Source organism: Papaver somniferum, unplaced genomic scaffold (assembly GCF_003573695.1).
Source record: "Papaver somniferum cultivar HN1 unplaced genomic scaffold, ASM357369v1 unplaced-scaffold_24, whole genome shotgun sequence".
Classification (NCBI taxonomy): domain Eukaryota; kingdom Viridiplantae; phylum Streptophyta; class Magnoliopsida; order Ranunculales; family Papaveraceae; genus Papaver; species Papaver somniferum.
The window spans coordinates 6,195,852-6,215,168 of NW_020634374.1; the positions used below are offsets into that span (position 1 = coordinate 6,195,852).

General features: G+C 36.3%; 1 protein-coding gene and 1 pseudogene across 1 annotated transcript; one reads left to right on the forward strand and one right to left on the reverse strand.

The window, feature by feature from the left end:
- Positions 1-10,991: 10,991 nt before the first annotated feature.
- On the forward strand, positions 10,992-14,512 carry LOC113340971 (annotated as a pseudogene).
- Positions 14,513-14,943: 431 nt separating this feature from the next.
- LOC113340927 (SPX domain-containing protein 1-like) lies at positions 14,944-18,206 on the reverse strand. The gene is made up of 3 exons (XM_026585976.1): positions 17,726-18,206; positions 17,177-17,306; positions 14,944-15,626 (listed from the first exon to the last, which is right to left on the reverse strand). Exons 1-3 carry the CDS (start codon positions 18,029-18,031, stop codon positions 15,217-15,219), a joined length of 846 nt encoding a protein of 281 aa, XP_026441761.1. The 5' UTR covers positions 18,032-18,206; the 3' UTR covers positions 14,944-15,216.
- Positions 18,207-19,317: the final 1,111 nt, after the last annotated feature.

The window sequence follows — 19,317 nt, forward strand, 5'->3', positions numbered from 1 at the left end:
TGCAGTGGGTACAATTTGGAGTCGATTATGCTCCAAACTGGCAGTGATGGCAGTGTGCAAGGAACTGACCCTATATTTTGGAAATTACCAAATTGGTGTAGGTGTACCGTATGGAGGCGAAGGAATACTACATGTTGCTAATAAACTCCTGGATATGAAAGGTCACCAAAAAAATATGACTATGATTCTTGTGGACTTCTCCAGCGCCTTTAATCTAGTCGATCGGTCTGTATTGGTCAAGGAAGTAAGAGAACGATGCCCAAGTATTGCCAGGTGGGTAGAATTTTATTATTTGAAGCCTTCCAGAATTTAGTACAACAATGATGTCTTGTCCTCATCGCAGGGAGTTCAACAGGGTGACCCATTAGGTACATTTCTCTTCGCCCTGATTGTACACCACCTTGTCAACAAGATTGCTGCTGCTTGTACCCTTGACTTCCATGCATGATACCTAGATGACGGGACCATCGCATGTGACACATTAGAAGTGGCCAAAGCTCTCATAATTATACAACGTGAAGGACCAGCGAGAGGCCTGCATTTGAATGTCAGTAAAACCGAGATCTTCTGGCCATCGACTGATCCAAGACGTGAAGCCACTGATGTTTTCCACACCAATATCAGTAAACCAATTGAGGGAGTCAAAGTACTTACGGGTTATGTGAGTTTAAATCAAGGTTAATGCATTAACCTCGTTGTCAACAGAGTACACAAGACAATACAACTGATGCAAACCATCAGTAAGTTACAAGACCCGCAAAGCGAGTTACTTCTTCTCCGTAATTGTGGTGCGGTGTCTCGTATTTACTTTACCCTACGTACAACAGGTCCTCAGGCATTGCAGAACGCCATACCACAGTACGACCAATATTTTTTTCAGTACCTACGTCAGTTAATAGTGGGGGATGGTGCTGGTTTTGGCATCGTCCAACAGCGTATGACAACATTACCCATTAAAGACGATGGATTAGGTATTTACACCATGGATGATACATCACAGTACTGCTACCTAGCATCGTGTGCGCAGACACAACATCTACAGGGTGTTATTCTACAGAATTCGGCTACGTTCGACTCTAGCCAGCGATATCAACAGGCCTTACAAGTCTACACTCAGTCCGTTGGCACTCCTCTTTCTAGCTTCAACATCAATGATGCTGCCCCTCAGTTCATGAAGTCCTTGGCGTCCCAATACTTTGGTGTGGTTACGAAAGGGTTGCTTACTAAGTACACATTGTCTGTTAGAGAACATACCATGTTGCACTGTAATCGTATTTCTCATGCAATGGATTTCCTCAAGGACATCCTTGTTCCAGGCCTCAACCAGGCACTTGGCTCGCGACAATTCAGGTCAGTTCTTCAGTACTGTTTGTGCATCCCCTTTTTGCTGAAAAGAGTCTATGCACCAGTTGTAACCGAGCAATGGAAATATATGGTGATCACGTATTACACTACGCCAAAGATGTCGACCTCAAATACCGACATGACTTGGTACGTGATGTCTTCGCGGAGTTATGTTATAAAGCTGGAGTTGTTTCTCGCAAAGAAGTACCCATGGGATTTTTTCCCGACAATGCTAATTGGGTAAATGGTTGTGATGTGTGTTTTGATATTACAGGAGTCTCTCCCTTCACAACTGAGAAAACTACTAACTTCACACCAGGGAAGTATATTTCTATGGCGATTACTCGGCGCAATAAATATTCGGACAAATGCTATGCCCATGGATACGAGTTAGTGTGTTAGCTTTCAAAACCCTGTGTGAGTTGAGCGAAGACACATGCATATTCCTGAAGAGGTTGAAGAACTGTCTCGCCAATCAAGATGCAAACTGCAAAATCGGTGGTTCCCTTTTTCATAGATTAGGCATTATTATTCAAAAAGGTGTTGGTGCTCAGCTTGTCGCTCGACTACCTCCTACCACTGTGTAATGAACATATTTTCATTCTCTAATAAAATACCCCTAGTGGTACCTTTCATAATAATAATAATAATAATAATAATAATAATAATAATAATACAATAAATAATTTATATCATTTCAGGGTACCCATACTTCTACAACATCTGTAAACACCTAGTAAGATCATTACTAATAGAATCAGTCAATATTTAGGTACACAGTTCCACTAAAACTATATTTAGAAATACAATATCAATTACTTGATTTAATTTCATCAATATTTATCCCTAGTTAGTTTTAAAATCAGTCGTATGTACTAAAGATCCAAATAGAGAAATCAAAGAACAGGTGGATCCATACAGGAATTAAAGTCCCTCGATAAATACATATTCATACCTATTGTACTATGCATTGGTACATATATCACCTAAAACGTAGCATGACATTACCTTTTAATCCTATTTGACTTCTGTTAGTCATTTAACGCGAAATCTATATGTCTTTAGTAATAAACAGAGACAATAATAAACAGATACAAAACAATAAATTTGTCAAAAGCAAGTATGGTGTGATTTTTAATGTTGTAGAAAAAGTGGTAAGAAAGATGTAATTTTGAAAGTTGTTGTAAAGTGGTAAATAAAGTTCGTTCAACTCGGGCTTGTAAAGGTTTGATTTAAGAAAACACTAAAAACAAAGAAAATTTATTTACAAGATTATCACAATATCGAGAGATACCGAGACTAAGGATTTCACCATAAATTCATTCATGCGATTCATATATTTATTCCAAACAATTATAGCTTAAATAATAATAAATATTGACTCTACTTCTTTGCAAAGGTAGATTTTTAAAAGATTGACTGTAAATCACTAGCATGACGCATCAAAAGCACGTAAACCAAGCATACATCATCATACGACATCACAATCAATTAAGAAAAATCATAAAACGATTGATAATAGTGCAAGTAGTCATAAAAGAATTAAATATAATTACCACATGCATGAACTATGGCTTCCTCCGTCGTCTCAGTGTTGGGGTTTAGCTCCTCATATAAAAAACACGGTCAAAATAATAATCCTTAGCTCAAAAAGTTGTTTTATTGAAGAAATTGTATAAAGAAGTGAGTTTGTAACAGATATAGCTGTTACAGACTCACTGTTACGGAGAAACCCTAACAACACTGTGGCGAATTCGAAATAATTGATGCAAGAATTGTTACAAAGGTAATGAATTTAAAAGATTAGGCAACAGTTCTCGCGACTGTTTCTGTTTGCTGTTCTCTTCTCTTCTCCGGTAGCAGCAGAGAAGAAACTCTGCAACTTCTCCTCAGCTCCGTAACTTCCCAACTAACCCCAGACTCTCGACCCCCTTGTATGAATCCCGCTATGCCTTTATATACACCAAAGGTCCTTAAATCTCTCGACTTGAACCAAAATTATCTCCCTTTTCTTTCTTCGCAAGTTCCGGCTATTCCCTCTTTTATTTCTCTGCTCACACGTTTGTTAAGAATCTGGGATGTTAAAAACTCTTTCTAAAGATACAGTCAAATCCAGGGAATGATATTCTCCCGTATACTGTCCACATCACTCCCATATCTAAATCTAAACGAATCCGAGAAAAGCCGTGCTCTGTTTTATGACTTTTATCGGGAAACAATGTACATTTTCTCCTTTTGTACTTCAAACTCAATTAACGCTCATGTTTTTTAGCAACAGAGAGATTCGAACTCAATTGTCGTGAAAATCTCCAACCAAATCTCGTCCAAATAAAGCACAAAACTCCGACCATTTTTCTCTCCCTGTTTGGTTTCAAATCAATGATCCATCCCAATTCATTCAGATCCGACGAACATAAATGCCCTGTATAGTCAACTGAAGTACATCCCAACTTAGTTTGGCGATTGACTCTCCCCCAATCCGTTCCAAAAATCCAACCCTAATCTGAAACTTCGCTGCCACTAGTTTTCCCGCCAAATCTCCTTTTTGAATTGTTGAAGATGACCTCCCCGTATCCTATGATGGTGTGCGAATAGTAGTTCCCCTGTGGTTGTCCCTTATCAACTGGGTACCCCTTATCCAAACTGAGAGTCCGAATAGTAATTTTCTCCAACGAGCGCAAATACCACTTTTCGAGCCAATTTTTCCGCAAAAGCTTATTTCTCCAAAAACACCTACAAAAACATAAAATAATCAAATAAGTATAAAATCGAGCACTAACAATACACATAATTGAGATCAAAATAGACACATAAATGCGTCTATCAAATGCCCCTAAACTTATTATTTGCTAGTCCTCGAGCAAATCAAATCTAGAAAAATCGTAAGTCACTGTCGCAGGCATCGTCGGTTGAATTTAGCGTATGCAACAAGCCTTTAAATCCCTATGTCGCCCTAGTGGCCGAGTTATAGTCTCGGGAGGGCTTACAAGAGGTATACCCACAAAACATTTACTCCAGACCCTAACTATCCACGCAGAACATTGGAAGGCACTAAAGAATATCCTTGATTGGCATACTTATTGACTACAGGAGGAAGTAGCCTGATGCGAAATTCCAATTGTTGTACACGAGTTTGCACTCAAGCATACTAAAATTCATATAAAGTGACAGAGATCTACTCAGGTAGTTTCTGGACATCATAAACAGAGTCAACCAATCACATGGATAGATTAAGAAGATGGATGTAGAGAAAAACGTAGATGATGTTGACTAAGGCGAACATATCCTAATGGACTGAGATACTGGTCTGTACTAATATCAACACACTGGCATATACAAGGGAACCAATGGTCGATAATCCTAACTCTAGGTCAACTCAGCTGGCATATACAAGGGTATCAGTGGTCGACTTTATTGTATTTATTCCGGTTGGTCTGGTGGTCTGGTCTCTTTTTTTTTTAAATCTCAGTCACTCTATTTCACCCTAGCAATGGTAAAAAGAAAAAAAAGAAGTGATCAGGTTTCTTTCGATGTTTCCATCACGAGATATGGCGAAACTACCATGTTTTTTTTCCCTAACACCTGAGCTTTGTGCTTTTATGAATAGACTCTTCTAAATGTTTCTATCTAATCAGATTGGTTCCTCAACTCCTACAACAAAAATGCTTCCATCCACTTATATTGGTTAGTGCTATCCTTAATAGGCATAAATTTCTAGGCTCTGGAGTTTATTTATTGCAACTAAAAAGTTTCTCCCATACCCCCAAACTTAAATCTAACATTGTCCTCAATGTTCTAAAGATAAAATTAAAAGCATGAACAAGGAGGACTGTTACCATTTGAAGCAAAAGAGATAAGAAAAGATATTACCATGTCGCATGAATATTGGGTTACCTCCGAAAGAAGTGCTAAGTTTAACGTCTTCAGCCAGACATTACGTACCCATAAAATGACTAATTATCCTTTCAAATCGTATATCAATAGTCGAAACAACTGTGGATCATCAAAACCAAATAGAGCTATCACAAGTAAAAGGAATCTGCAACATGCCAAGAAAATTAACAAATAAAGCACACCCTTGTCTAGTTTCCTGTTTAAGACAACTACATCTAGCTGTGGTTCAGGTTCAGGCTCTATAACTGGGTCGAGATAAAATATTTTCATGGTCTGCATTTCCTCAAAAGTAAGATCCGAAATATCAGGTTCTAAGTTCTGGAAAAATTTAGAAGCACACAATAATAACCTGAATAATTGAGGATCCTCCAAGTCAATCAGATTTGACTTACACAGATGACCACAATAAGAGTGGTGGTCTTCCTTAAACAAATGTGTCGACCCTAATCTCCTAAAGTAATTAGGTTTAGTATCATAACTTAATAACTGACACATCTGAAACTTACACATTCCCACAATCGGTTGAAAAATATTTGGTGGAAAAATAAAGTCAATCTGGGTATCATAGCCTGGATAAACCACATCAACCAGAGGATGGGTTTCTAACAATTGAACTTCCTTATGAACATCACTAGGTTCAGGAAAACGTGTATGAAGATAATCTTGTAAAATGATTGAGGCACATATGTCAAGTCCCAAGTGAGGGACATTTCTAAGAGTTAAAGAACATGGAGAATGATAATCACCCCCAAACTTAGAGTTTTCAGTGTCTCTAGAAAGACTAGTCACAACTTCCCTAATTTCAAGGTCATCTGATTCCTGAAAATGGTCAATTGATTCTTCTAAGTCAGGTTCATCCTCACTCATCTCTACGAGTTCACTTTCTTTGTCTAAGACTAATGTTTCTAAATCGCTAGACTCTAAAACAATATTCTCAGAAGAAACTCGTTCCTCTAAACCATTATTAGCTTCATAATCAAAAGTAAATACTACATCGTCTAAAACGGGGGTATCTCTAGTCAAATCCTCATCCTTTTGAATAGGTGAATAATTATTAAAATTATTTGGATTTGAACTAGAAACATTATCATTATTAAGCACAATTGGAGTAACAAATTCCTGATCACTATGGCTACTTATTTCAAATTCTTCATCAACACTATCCTCATCATAATCATCATTATAATAGCATGAAAATGGTTGAACCTCATTTAAAGTAGTGTTACCAATTCTATCCTCATCATCCTGTTTATGCAAATAACTATCCTCATTTTCAAGGGTATTATTGGAAACACTGTATTGGAAATTAAGATTATTCCGAGCAGTTCTTTCCTGGGCCTCTAACAAAATTTTCTGAGTCGATTCACATGACTTCCTGATTTTATCTAGGAAAGAAGGTTCACGCATTGCATTTCTTTCGTCCATAACTAAGTTATTCATCTCACCTGAACTACGTGTCGACTCAAGTAACTTTTGTGTCGACTCAGCTAACTTACGTGCGGACTTTAGTAGAGAGGAATTTTGCTCGTACGACCAGTGAGCGTATGGATAGTAATTGGGCTCACCATGGTATGGACCATAACCTTCAAAAGGCTGATGTTACCCAACCACTATTCACACTATGGTCGAAGTAATAACGTCCATTTTGAAACTCAGTCGGATATTAGTTGTATTGGCTATTATAATACCAGTTCGACATTCTATTGCAGGGGTGTGAGTTGTCACACAAAATAAAACCCACTGACAGGGAATTCGTGGGTGGATAGAGTCTTACCTCCCGTACCAGACGGGCGATGAACCGTTGAAGTCGACTCAGGCCACCGACTCCGATGTCAGTGTACGAACCCAAGGGCCCGAGACAATATCGTAACTGTCGTCCTTCCCTGCAAACAGTTTATATTTAATTTTTAACCCTTCCTTAGGGTTTTAAAAATAATGTCCAGTCCAAAAAATAAAATAAAATAAAATAAATAAAGTCCAAAAAGTGTCCAAAAATAAAAAGAAAAATTATAACAATGAAACCCTATTTACAGTTTCTAAAAATAAAAAGAAATAAAAAGAAAAATTACAACAATGAAACCCTATGTACAAAATATTCTTCGCTCCTTGGACTCCTCTTTTCTTTCCTTCTTTGGCGATGCTTTCCTTTTATAACACTTTTTCTTTCCTTGTAGTTTCGCTCCAAATCTGAAAAGAATAAAAAAAAAATACCAAAGGCGTAAAAGAGAACAAAAAATAATAAAAATAAACCTAAAACAAATCTAAAATACAAGTCCACGTCGGCGGCGCCAAAAATTGGTGTGATTTTTATTGTTGTAGAAAAAGTGGTAAGAAAGATGTAATTTTGAAAGTTGTTGTAAAGTGGTAAATAAAGTTCGCTCAACTCGGGCTTGTAAAGGTTTTATTTAAGAAAACACTAATAACAAAGAAAATTTATTCACAAGATTGTCACAATATCTAGAGATACCGAGACTCAGGATTCCACCATAAATTCATTCATGTGATTCATATATTTATTCCAAACAATTATAGCTCAAATAATAATAAATATTGACTCTACTTCTTTGCAAAGGTAGATTTTAAAAGATTGACTGTAAATCACTAGCATAACGCATCAAAAGCACGTAGAGCAAGCATACATCATCATACGACATCACAATCAATTAAGAAAAATCATAAAACGATTGATAATAGTGCAAGTAGTCATAAAAGAATTAAATATAATTTCCACATGCATGAACTATGGCTTCCTCCGTCGTTCAGTGTTGGGGTTTATCTCCTCATATAAAAAACACGGTCAAAATAATAATCCTTAGCTCAAAAAGATGTTTTATTGAAGAAATTGTATAAAGAAGTGAGTTTGTAACAGATATAATTGTTACATAATCACTGTTACGGAGAAACCCTAACAGCACTGTTGCGAATTCGAAATAATTGTTGCAAGAATTGTTGCAAAAGTAATGAATTTGAAAGATTAGGCAACAGTTCCTGCGACTGTTTCTGTTTGTTGTTCTCTTCTCTTCTCTGGTAGCAGCAGAGAAGAATCTCTGCAACTTCTCCTCAGCTCCGTAACTTCCCAACTATCCCCAGACTCTCGACCCCCTTGTATGAATCCCGCTATGACTTTATATACACCAAAGGTCCTTATATCTTTCGACTTGAACCAAAATTATCTCCCTTTTCTTTCTTCGCAAGTTCCGGCTATTCCCTCTTTTATTTCTCTGCTCACACGTTTGTTAAGAACCTAGGATGTTAAAAACTCTTTATAAATATACAGTCAAATCCAGGGAATGATATTCTCCCGTATACTGTCCACGTCACTCCCATATCTAAACCTAAACGAATCCGAGAAAAGTCGTGCTCTGTTTTATCGGGAAACAATGTACAGTAGAACCTCCATATATTAATACTCTATATAGTAATAACCTCTACATATTGATACAAATCATAGTCCCAACTTGGGAAATCTTACTTTAATCAACCTCTATATATTAATAACATCCGTATATTAATAATTTTTTTATTGCTCAAGAGTATTAATATACGGAGGTTCTACTGTACATCTTCTCCTTTTTTACTTCAAACTCAATTAACGCTTATGTTTTGTAGCAACAGAGAGATTGAAACTCAATTGTCGTGAAAATCTCCAACCAAATCTTGTCCAAATAAAGCACAAAACTCCGACCATTTTTCTCTCCCTGTTTGGTTTCAAATCAATGATCCAGCCCAATTCATTCAGATCCGACGAATATACATGCCCTTTATATTCAACTGAAGTACATCCCAACTAAGTTTGGCGATTGAATCTCCCCCAATCCATTCCAAAAATCCAACCCTAATCTGAAACTTCGCTGCCACTAGTTTTCCCGCCAAATCTCCTTTTTGAATTGTTGAAGATGACCTCCCCTTATCCTATGATGGGGTGCGAATAGTAGTTCCCCTGTGGGTGTCCCTTATCAACTGGGTACCCCTTATCCAAACTGAGAGTCTGAATAGTAATTTTCTCCAACGAGCGCAAATACCACTTTTCGAGCCAATTTTTCCGCAAAAGCTTATTTCTGCAAAAACACCTACAAAAACATAAAATAATCAAATAATTATAAAATCGAGCACTAACAATACACATAATTGAGATCAAAATAGACACATAAATGCGTCTATCAAAGTAGTATGAAAAGATAAGTGATGTTTAAATTAAATTTATAATATACAACTTAGCTTCATAAATGAAGTTTAGATTTGATGTCAGGAATTCGGTCTCCACTTAGCTCTTGTCTCTTCACTTTTCTCTTTCGTTGTTGTTGGAGCTTCTCCATGTTCAATGCCACCCGCGTTCGGATATAATTTTACGTTATCTAGTATACTTTATAATTTACTAATGTTAATTATTTTATAAGGAATGCTACCTGAATGAAAATTGTTGAACTGTTATTTATATACAAAAATTTTTATCACCATTTTCAAACTTTGACGTGGTGTTGTTATTGAAATAATTTTGGCAAGTTGATTCCAACATTATGTATAGTGTTCTTTTATGTGCGTCAGCAGATTCAATAATTTTTTCTTTTTTTAATGTTAGGCATCGAGGAAATACAAATTGAGCAAGTAAAAGTGGTTTGCATTCCATTAATAAAGAATCATAACAAATCATGTAATTTTTTGATATTAAATTTGTGTGTATCAAGAGAAGTACAATTCCAACTGATTTATAAGGAAACGTCGTTGCATTCATTCATTATCGTTGACTTTGATGCGCCTAACCCTGAGTTCAACCCCTCCACAATTCAAACCAAAACTTAGATAATTCCAACTACTTCCTCTCACACCTGGATAATAAAACAATTGAACCTTTATATGAAGAAAATAACAGGGACCAAGATATTAAGTCACGTGATGGCCAATTGAACCGTGAATCATCTCAAAGCCACGTGATGACAAATTTGATAAAATTTTAAAATCTAAGATCCAAACAATTTAAAAATTGGAAATTTGAAAACACTTTTATAAAGATCATACTAAAATAAAGGAAACAATCATATCGTTCTGTTTTGATGGTAGATTAGAAACCGAAACTAAATCAAACCGAATGATAATTGAAAGGGGCCTTCAGAGTCTCTTAAAAGTGACATAGCTTGAACATAGGGTAACTAATAGGGCCTCCAGATAATCAAATCAAACAATTAAATCAATAATTCATACAAAAAAAGAAAGAAAAAAAAACAATTAAATCAATAAGAAAGCAAAAAATAAATAAATATAGGATAAAACAACAAGCCAAGTGAATTTTTGCCCGAATAACATACATGATGTGGTTTGAATCTCCAGAGTTAAAGCTAGTATTGAATTTTTAATGATAATTTAGACCGTAGATTTAATGTCTTAGATCAACTGTCACTGACTTTGTTTATGTGGAGTTGAATTTTTGACTGAGACTCAAAATCCGACATTGAGCATTTTTGAGACGTTTTGTACCTAAAGGGGAAGCCAACCAAAAAGCAGACACTCGGCTATTTCAAACCAGCATACGGGGATAAGGTTTTACATCTCTGCAACAGTACCATTAATGGCAGCCCAAAGCTGAAGACAGTGTCAACACAAGCACAATTTTGTTATCTTGTTCAAATTGTGAGTTGTGAATCAATCCCTAAATTTCTAGTTATACATTGTTGATCAATTTGTCAGTTGTAAATCAATCCCTAATTATAGAATTTGTTGGTTTGATTTTACTTTTTTCTCCATGAAATTTATGTGGAAAGCATTAATCTCTGAGTAATAGCAAATTGTTTTCACCTTGTATGTCAATTATCCACGGTAGTTAAATGATTTTACCTTGTATGTCCATTATTCAACAGTCAAAATATAGGTAACGCTAGGTTAAGTCTACAGAAACATAATATTTATCTTCATTTATAACCTCTTAAAAAAATTAGATATACCTATTCTAATCAGTTAAGCTTAAAACTGTTGATAAGAACTTTTTTGCTCCATGCAAAATGTCTTACTGACATATGTATGGCCAGATGTCGCAGTAATAAAGGAATTGAACTTTCTTGTTCTTTCTCCCATATCCATCTAGCTAGCTTTATTTTTTGCTTTCCTTAGTTGGTTACACTCACTAGCTACATGTGTACTCCAGCATAACTGTTACTCCATTTGTTTGTTGAGATGTGGAAACAAGAGATTAGATTATTACGCAACAACGCTTAAAATACATAACAAAAAGAAAAAAGAAACAACTTGAAAGGGATATATGACACAGATATATGAGAACTTCCCTGAACTTGTACATCTAAGAGTGCTCAGTCTCACTGAGAAGAGAGTTTCTAGCAAAGCCATGGCAGTTAGGAATGTTTCTTTCCTTCGCTCTAAAACCCTCGGTACCTCACTACTATAAAGTTCCTACTTTCTTGATTCCTTTTCTTTTTGAGTTGCATATCATCGGTGTTTTCGATGAAATTCGATGAATTCATGTACATATCATAATGTGCTGTTATGTTTAGTTATTGTTTAGATCAAAGATTAAACAAACTGTTTTGACTTGCCTTATTCAAAAGTAGGATCCTTACTTGGACTTTCTGATTCAGTTCTTAATTTTATATAAATAAATTTTATGGAACTTGAGAAGAAGCCTAAGTAGTAGGTATAGTACTGCTCCCGTAGTACTTGAAGAACCAATTACACCACCAGTTAAAGTAAACTACACAAAACTTCTTATCAACGGGGAGTTTGTGAATTCTGCTTCAGGTTTGTATTGTTTGTTTATTTCTCATTCATTCCTTTTTTTTTTTAATTGTTTCTTCAATTAATCAAGAATTAAGACGTAAATTCAATCTTTGTTTGCCCACTAGGAAAAACTTTTCCCACTCTTGACCCAAGGACAGGGGATGTTATCGCTCATGTCGCTGAAGGTGATGCAGAAGATATCAATCGGGCGGTTGCCGCTGCTCGCAAGGCTTTTGACGAGGGCCCATGGCCGAAGATGACAGCTTATGTAATCAACTACTCTTGATTTTTAAATTCTTAAGTTCTACTCGACTTATTGAGCCAAGAATTTGGAAGAGCACAGTTGGATTGTTTTTTCATTTTTTACATTGTTTGCCTTCATAGGAAAGGTCAAGGGTACTTTTGAGCTTTGCGGATTTGATCGACAAACATGCTGATGAACTTGCAGCACTTGAGACGTGGGACTGTGGAAAGCCCCATGAACAGGCCGCTCAAGTTGAATTACCAATGTTCTCACGTCTATTTAGATATTATGCTGGCGAGTTAAATTAAATTTTACTTATGTCAACTGCAGTCACTTTTTAGTTCGACTTAAATGTTTTAAGATTTTGTTCTGCTTGAAACGTACCAGGATGGGTAGATAAGATTCATGGTCTCACAGTTCAGGCTGATGGTGTACCATGTGCAAACCCTACATGAGCCCATTGGAGTTGCTGGACAAATTATTCCGTGGAATTTTCCACTTCTCATGTTTGCATGGAAGGTCGGACCCGCTTTAGCTACTGGTAACAGTAGTGTCTTAAAGACAGCAGAACAAACCCCGTTGTCTGCTCTCTATGCGGGGAAGCTGCTCCATGAAGTGGGTTCTCTTAATTCATTTGCAGTTGTTTAGTCTTCGTCTCTTGATGCATGTTTTAAGGTTTCTTAGATCTGTATTGTTCATTGCAGGCCGGCCTTCCTGAGGGTGTTCTGAATGTGATATCTGGATTTGGTCCTACGGCTGGTGCAGCACTTTCTAGTCATATGGATGTCAACAAGGTTTGTCTACTTATATCCGAGGAAGAAAATATATCGACTTTTGTAGAATGAACACAATAATTTGTTCTCTCAAGAATTTAACAAAGAATAGGCCAACTTCTTTGCAGCTTGCTTTCACAGGATCAACTGAAACTGGCAAGATTGTTACTGAACTTGCTGGTAGAAGCAACCTTAAGCCAGTGACTCTAGAGCTTGGAGGGAAATCTCCATTCATTGTATGTGAAGATGCCGACATCGACAAGGCTGTTGAAACTGCCCACTTTGCTTTGTTCTTTAACCAGGTACGTGAATCCAATGGAATTTTTGCATGAACTACTGATGGAAAAGCTTACATAGATATGAATTATCGAATTTCAAGATCCTAAACATGATTTGTCTATAGGGACAATGCTGCAATGCTGGGTCTCGTACTTTTGTACATGAAAAAGTGTATGACGAGTTCATAGAGAAATCAAAGGCTCGTGCAATGAAGCGTGTTGTTGGTGATCCCTTCCAGAAAGGTGTCGAACAAGGTCCTCAGGTGAATTATCTCCACTTTGCATTCACGGACAGTTTAATATCGAAAAGCTCAAATCACGAACTGGGTCTTGTAGTCTGTCATCATTTCTTCTAGAGTGTTTCTGTCTATACTGATCGGTTTAAAAAGCTCGGTCAGTTAGGCAAATCCCTTTATTCTCTGGGTTTGTTCACTGATATTGTCACATTCCCAAATGAATATATCAGATTGATTTAGAGCAATTTGAGAAGGTTATGAATTACATCAAATCTGGTGTTGAAAGTGGTGCTACCGTTGAAACTGGCGGTGCAAGATTTGGCGACAAAGGCTACTATATTCAGCCAACTGTCTTCTCAAATGTTCTGGTATCATATACTATTTCCACCGTATCTAAACCATCGTCCTTTTTTACTACTACAATCGCCTTTCAAAACTGACAAAATTGAATCCGTGCAAAATTAGGATAACATGTTGATCGCGAAGGATGAGATCTTTGGACCTGTGCAGAGCATCTTGAAATTCAAGTAAGCTTTAACCCATCAATACATATATTTCATCTCATTGCTTATAAAACATTCTTTATTCTTCAGTTGCATAACATTTACTTTTTCCATAACTACAGAGATCTTAGCGAGGTGATCAAAAGATCGAACGCAACAACTTATGGTTTGGCTGCAGGAGTTTTCACCCAGAACATAGACACAGCAAACACCCTGGCGCGTGCACTGAAGGCAGGAACTGTATGGATTAATTGCTTCAATGTTTTTGACGGGGCAATTCCTTTTGGTGGTTACAAGATGAGTGCGCATGGAAGAGAAAAAGGAGTTTACAGTCTAAATAACTATTTGCAAGTGAAAGCTGTGGTTACTTCTTTAAACAACCCAGCTTGGTTATAACCTTGATAAGTGTTAGTATAATCTCTCGCTTCTCTTGTCTTGTGATGACTATCAACGAATGAAGGTTGTATGTTTTTCCGTTTCTTTGTACTTTTAATAGGGAAATGTCTGTTCAGCTCTTCATGTACTTTTTATGGTGATGCAACTAGTACTACGTAAAGGCACGTTATATGTCATAATGATATTCCAACGAAATATAATACACTGAGGAAACAAAATATGTTGCGTTCAGGCATAAATATCGAGTAGATTTCAAGGATACTCTGTAGGATCTCAGAAAACTACGGATAAGTCTGGTTGCTTGGGTTACAAAATGGCTACTCTAGTCTAGAGTCATGAAATAGCTCACCAGATTCCCCACCACTTGACATGCAGATTCACCACCACTTGACATGGATGATTAGTTGCGAGGAATGAATGACTTGAAGTCTTGAATCACTACTACCAACATGACCAACTCACAAATATTCTGCCAATACCCTATTCCCAATAAATAAGACATTACAGAAATTCTTTTGAAGGATCATTTAGATTTAAATCCAAACTTCCAACAAATTCCAAAAATCCTTTTCCTTTATTTTCTTTTATCAAAATGTTAAAAGTGGACTTGGAGAAGGGTTTGCTCCATTAGATGATAAAGGTTCTTATTTCTCCGTCCCTTTTATCACTCTCTCTTCAACCAAGTAACAGAAGAAAAAAAAGAAATAGTTAAAATAAGGTCATCCTCTCCAACCCACATATACATTTTTCTACCTTACACACACATCACTCACTACTTGCCTGTTGCTGCTTTGTCATTGAGAAAACATAAAAAGACGAATACCTTCAACTCTCTTCTGAACCAGTATTCTTCATAGGTGGCAAGGAGAAAACACTAACGGTTGAGCTTCCGCTTCTTATCTCCCTCAATGATCGCAGTGCTGACAAAGTGCTCTTCATGTACAAGCTCTCCATGTATTCGATCTCTGCAAGTTCATTTGGTCCTCCTTTAAGCAGGCTTTCTTTATCAGCAACAGGTCTAGTGGCACAGACGACGTGCCCGTCGACTGCCTTGCTTGTGACTGACGGCGGATCGGCTATGCAGAAGAGGTCATCCAGAATCATTTCACATTCTTTAACTAGTTTGTTAAGCAAGTCGGTGGTGACAAAGGGTTGTTGCAAGACCCTTTGGATGAAAGGCAGACGAATAACAGCACCAGTTCTCTTGTCGTACTTCTTCAGTATCTTCACCAAACCTGGTTGAAGCATATCAGTACGTACCAATAGATTCAAAATTATAAACCTCTACATATGATTACCAATATAAAAAGCTCGAAGACTTCTATAATTTTTAACAAGTACAACCACACTTATTTCAGGAAGATGAGTACCAACAATTATAACTTCAATTTAATACAAAATATGAATGGAAATGAGAATCAGAAACAAAAATAACTCCGGCTTGCTGAATCTCAGGAAACTCATGGAGAAACCTAGCTAGAAAGAATACATAAGAATCTCTAAACTTCTTTCAAGCAAGCTAAAATCTAGGGCTATTATATTGACAAAGCTAAGTAGGATAACATACAGTTTCCATGCTAATCCAGGTCTAAAAACTGATTATGGCGAGATGAGCATGGCAGTAATATGCAAGAACTACAGCAAACCTGGTAATCTAACGTGGCCCAATAGCTTAAAGTTATGAATTCATTTAGATAAGGTAAACATATATGAATTCAGGCCTTGATCATATGCAAGTGGGATCCAACATTTCGTCTATGCAAATGGAGGGACATACAAACTACTCCATGACAATTACGGAACCCTATAGTGAAGGTCGGAACTAATCTTGTTTCAGAAAGAGAAAAGAATAAGAGTAAAGATGACAAGGAAAAATCATTTGCAGGAATCATCCTCGAAGTGGATAAAGGCACTAACAGCAACCAGCAAAAATTACATGATAGGATAATTCAATGGCCCACAATCTTAGGGTCTTAGCTTAATAACTAGCCAAATCCTTATCTTCTTTACGGATGTCTTCTTTTCATAATACAATATATGTGAAACTTGGTCAGCACCTTTAATTTATGAAGAACAATTCCTCTGCAACTTTCCACTTTTGGAAAAAATAAATTAGTTTTTGACAGTCATATATGTTATAATATACTTCTTCAACTTAAGGGAATCATAAGATGATAGGTTGTCCTAACTATTTTTGCCCCATTTTATATAGATTCCGATTTCATATATTTGATATTCCCTATTCAGAAAACTTCAAGAAATGACCTTTGGCAAACCCAAAGGACAATTACGGATGACTTTTGCACATAGACCTCTCTCTTCCTCAGTTTTTTAATGATTCCCATGGTTGACTTTCACATAGATCACATCTAATAATGTAAACCGCATACTTAGCCACTGACTCTTGCAAGATTCCCTTAACCCTGATTCTGAATTCAAGGTACAAATAAAAGGGGGACAAAGCCCAGAGACTAGTTTTCTTTTATGACATCCACAATCAATCCATTCCCATCATTATGTTGGAAGGCGCATAAATATGAGCCTACTAAAATCACAACCACATAGTCACTAATGTACCACATGATCAAAATATGCAAGAAAAAACTATAAAACCATAAGTCATCCTTTATTTAGCACAAGATCCAAACAAAACTTCTAAGGTTTAGTGCAATTAGAACTGTAATCACAAATCGAAACAATGCTGAAAAGAACAAGTAAAGATAATTGACTAGTTCATATAAAGTACATTTTATGTGTGCTGACAAAAAGAGAGCTAATAAAGTACCTGTATAGTTAAGGGCACTGTAATTCTCTAATAAAACCATCTCTCCATGAAAATCCACAATTTCCTTTCTTGCCTTAATCAAGTCTTCATTTGATGATTCCTTTGCTTTCGCAACTCTATCCTGCAACTCCTGCATAATCCAAATACAAGCTCACAGAATTACTACTACTAATCCACCCACAATTTAATTACCACAGTGATATTTACTGTACAAACATCGAAAGCCGCATCTTAACCCTGATTAAACAACTAATATAACCCACTCACTGTCATAAAATTTGGTCAAAATTTAAAACCATAAAAGCGCCATTAAAGTCAGCTTTTAAATAGTGATAAAAATGGAATATCAAATGAAACCCAAATTATATCCAGCGCATGTTAGCAACCTCAATCAAATTGATAAACCCTAAATTTCATGATCAAAACTTCCTCGCATGTTGGCAACATTAATTGAATCAGATAGAAACAAAATTTAAATTTCAGAAGAAAAAAAAAATTGCGCAAAAAATCTTAATTGAAAACGAAATGACAAGGATCAGTACTAATTACCTTTAATCGGATGATATATTCTTCTTCTTTATCAACAAAAAACCAATTAAATTTCTCAAGTTCAGCTTCCAATAACCTAATGAAATCAATCTCTTCTCTCGTCATTCCTTTCAATTCATCTTCAGTAACAATAGAAAACTCTTCATCATCATCAATAGCTCTTAATCTTTTATTACTAGATCTTTCTCCAACTTTTGGATCAATTAGTTTCAATCTTTTCTTCAATTCCTTGTATGATAAGAATTTATCTCCCCATTCTGGTAATGTTTCTTCAATCTGATTACTCAAACTTTTGCCAAACTTCATCTCTGGACACACAGAAATCTTGATAAGATGAATCGGAATAACAATGAGATAGTCGGAATCTGATATAGAAAGCGCCGGAGAATGTAACGGATGGCGGAGAGAAGGTTGTTTTTGAGAGAGACAGAGAGAAAGTGGTGATTATAGGAGGGAGAAGTAATAGAATATTCGACGGAAATATTTCTATATCCTTATCTTTAAAGAATTTTTCTTTTATATATTTATTCGAATTTGTTGTCATCTGTCAAGCGTAGAGCTGTCAAACAAGCCGAAATTCGTGGATAAATCCGTATCCGACCCGTGAAAATTTTAACCCGGCTTGGCTGGGTTATAAATAAACCGGGTACGGGTTGGAGAAATAGCGGTTTGTGAAAAAACGGGTTAGCCCGATCCGGACCGTAAACTCGCGGGTTAAACCCGTAACCCGTCTACAATAATAAGTTGTACTTAATTTCCACCGTTAGATTATATAGGATTGATCTCATTCGTTCGTTTAAGATTTAAAACCCAAAAAACCCTAGAGAAGGTGTCATTTTCTCCTCCTATTTTCTTTCTTCTCCACTGTCTCTCTCTGTCACAGACTCACAGATTAAACTAACGTCTTCCATTCTCTTTTTTAACGAGAACAATCCAATTATTAGTGTGTGATTGGATCAAAATCATCTCTAGAAAGTTAAACAGTAGATTCTATTTTGTACAAATCTCAGATCTGTTTTAGGTCGGCTTCTTCTTTGAAGGTGAATAATAAACCAAACCCATAATTCTCTTTACATCTTCTCGATAAATCTGTTTTTGTTTCTTGTTTATTCAATTTGTTTGATGCGGAGGTTTTGATTGTTTTTGATGATTTTCAGGTTCAGTTGGATTTCTCCCAAATTTACAGGTGAACCAACTGTAAATCTCCATCACTTTTATGATCTCAATTTGGGGTTTGTAAAATCTTTATCTAAGGTTGTTCAAAGTACCATGTATGCAAAAAGAAGAAAAACCCCTTGTTTAATTCATGATCATCTAAGGTTGTTCAAGTTTCCTGTATTTGTAATGGTGGTTAGGGTTTGTGTTCATTTCTAATTTGGGGGTTTCTGTGATTTCTAATTACACCACAGATTCATTTCCTATTTGGGTTTTTTATTTTGTGTTGATTATGATTTTTTTTGACTTTTTGGCTACCTGATTGATTTATTGCTCATTTTTTAGGAACATGGCTTCTCCGAGTCCTTATGGGTGTTGTGTGGTTCTGGAAAGAAATGGGAGCTATGACATTTGAGGTGTTTAATGATGTATAAATG

What these genes read in the sequence shown, in the direction of transcription:
- LOC113340927 (XM_026585976.1), bottom strand. Translation starts at nt 18,031, where the DNA reads ATGAAGTTTGGCAAAAGTTTGAGTAATCAGATTGAAGAAACATTACCA. An exon ending in AATATATCATCCGATTAAAG is followed by an intron (nt 17,307 to 17,725) that starts GTAATTAGTACT and finishes TGGATTATGCAG; the next exon opens with GAGTTGCAGGATAGAGTTGC. An exon ending in CAGTGCCCTTAACTATACAG is followed by an intron (nt 15,627 to 17,176) that starts GTACTTTATTAG and finishes TGCTTCAACCAG; the next exon opens with GTTTGGTGAAGATACTGAAG.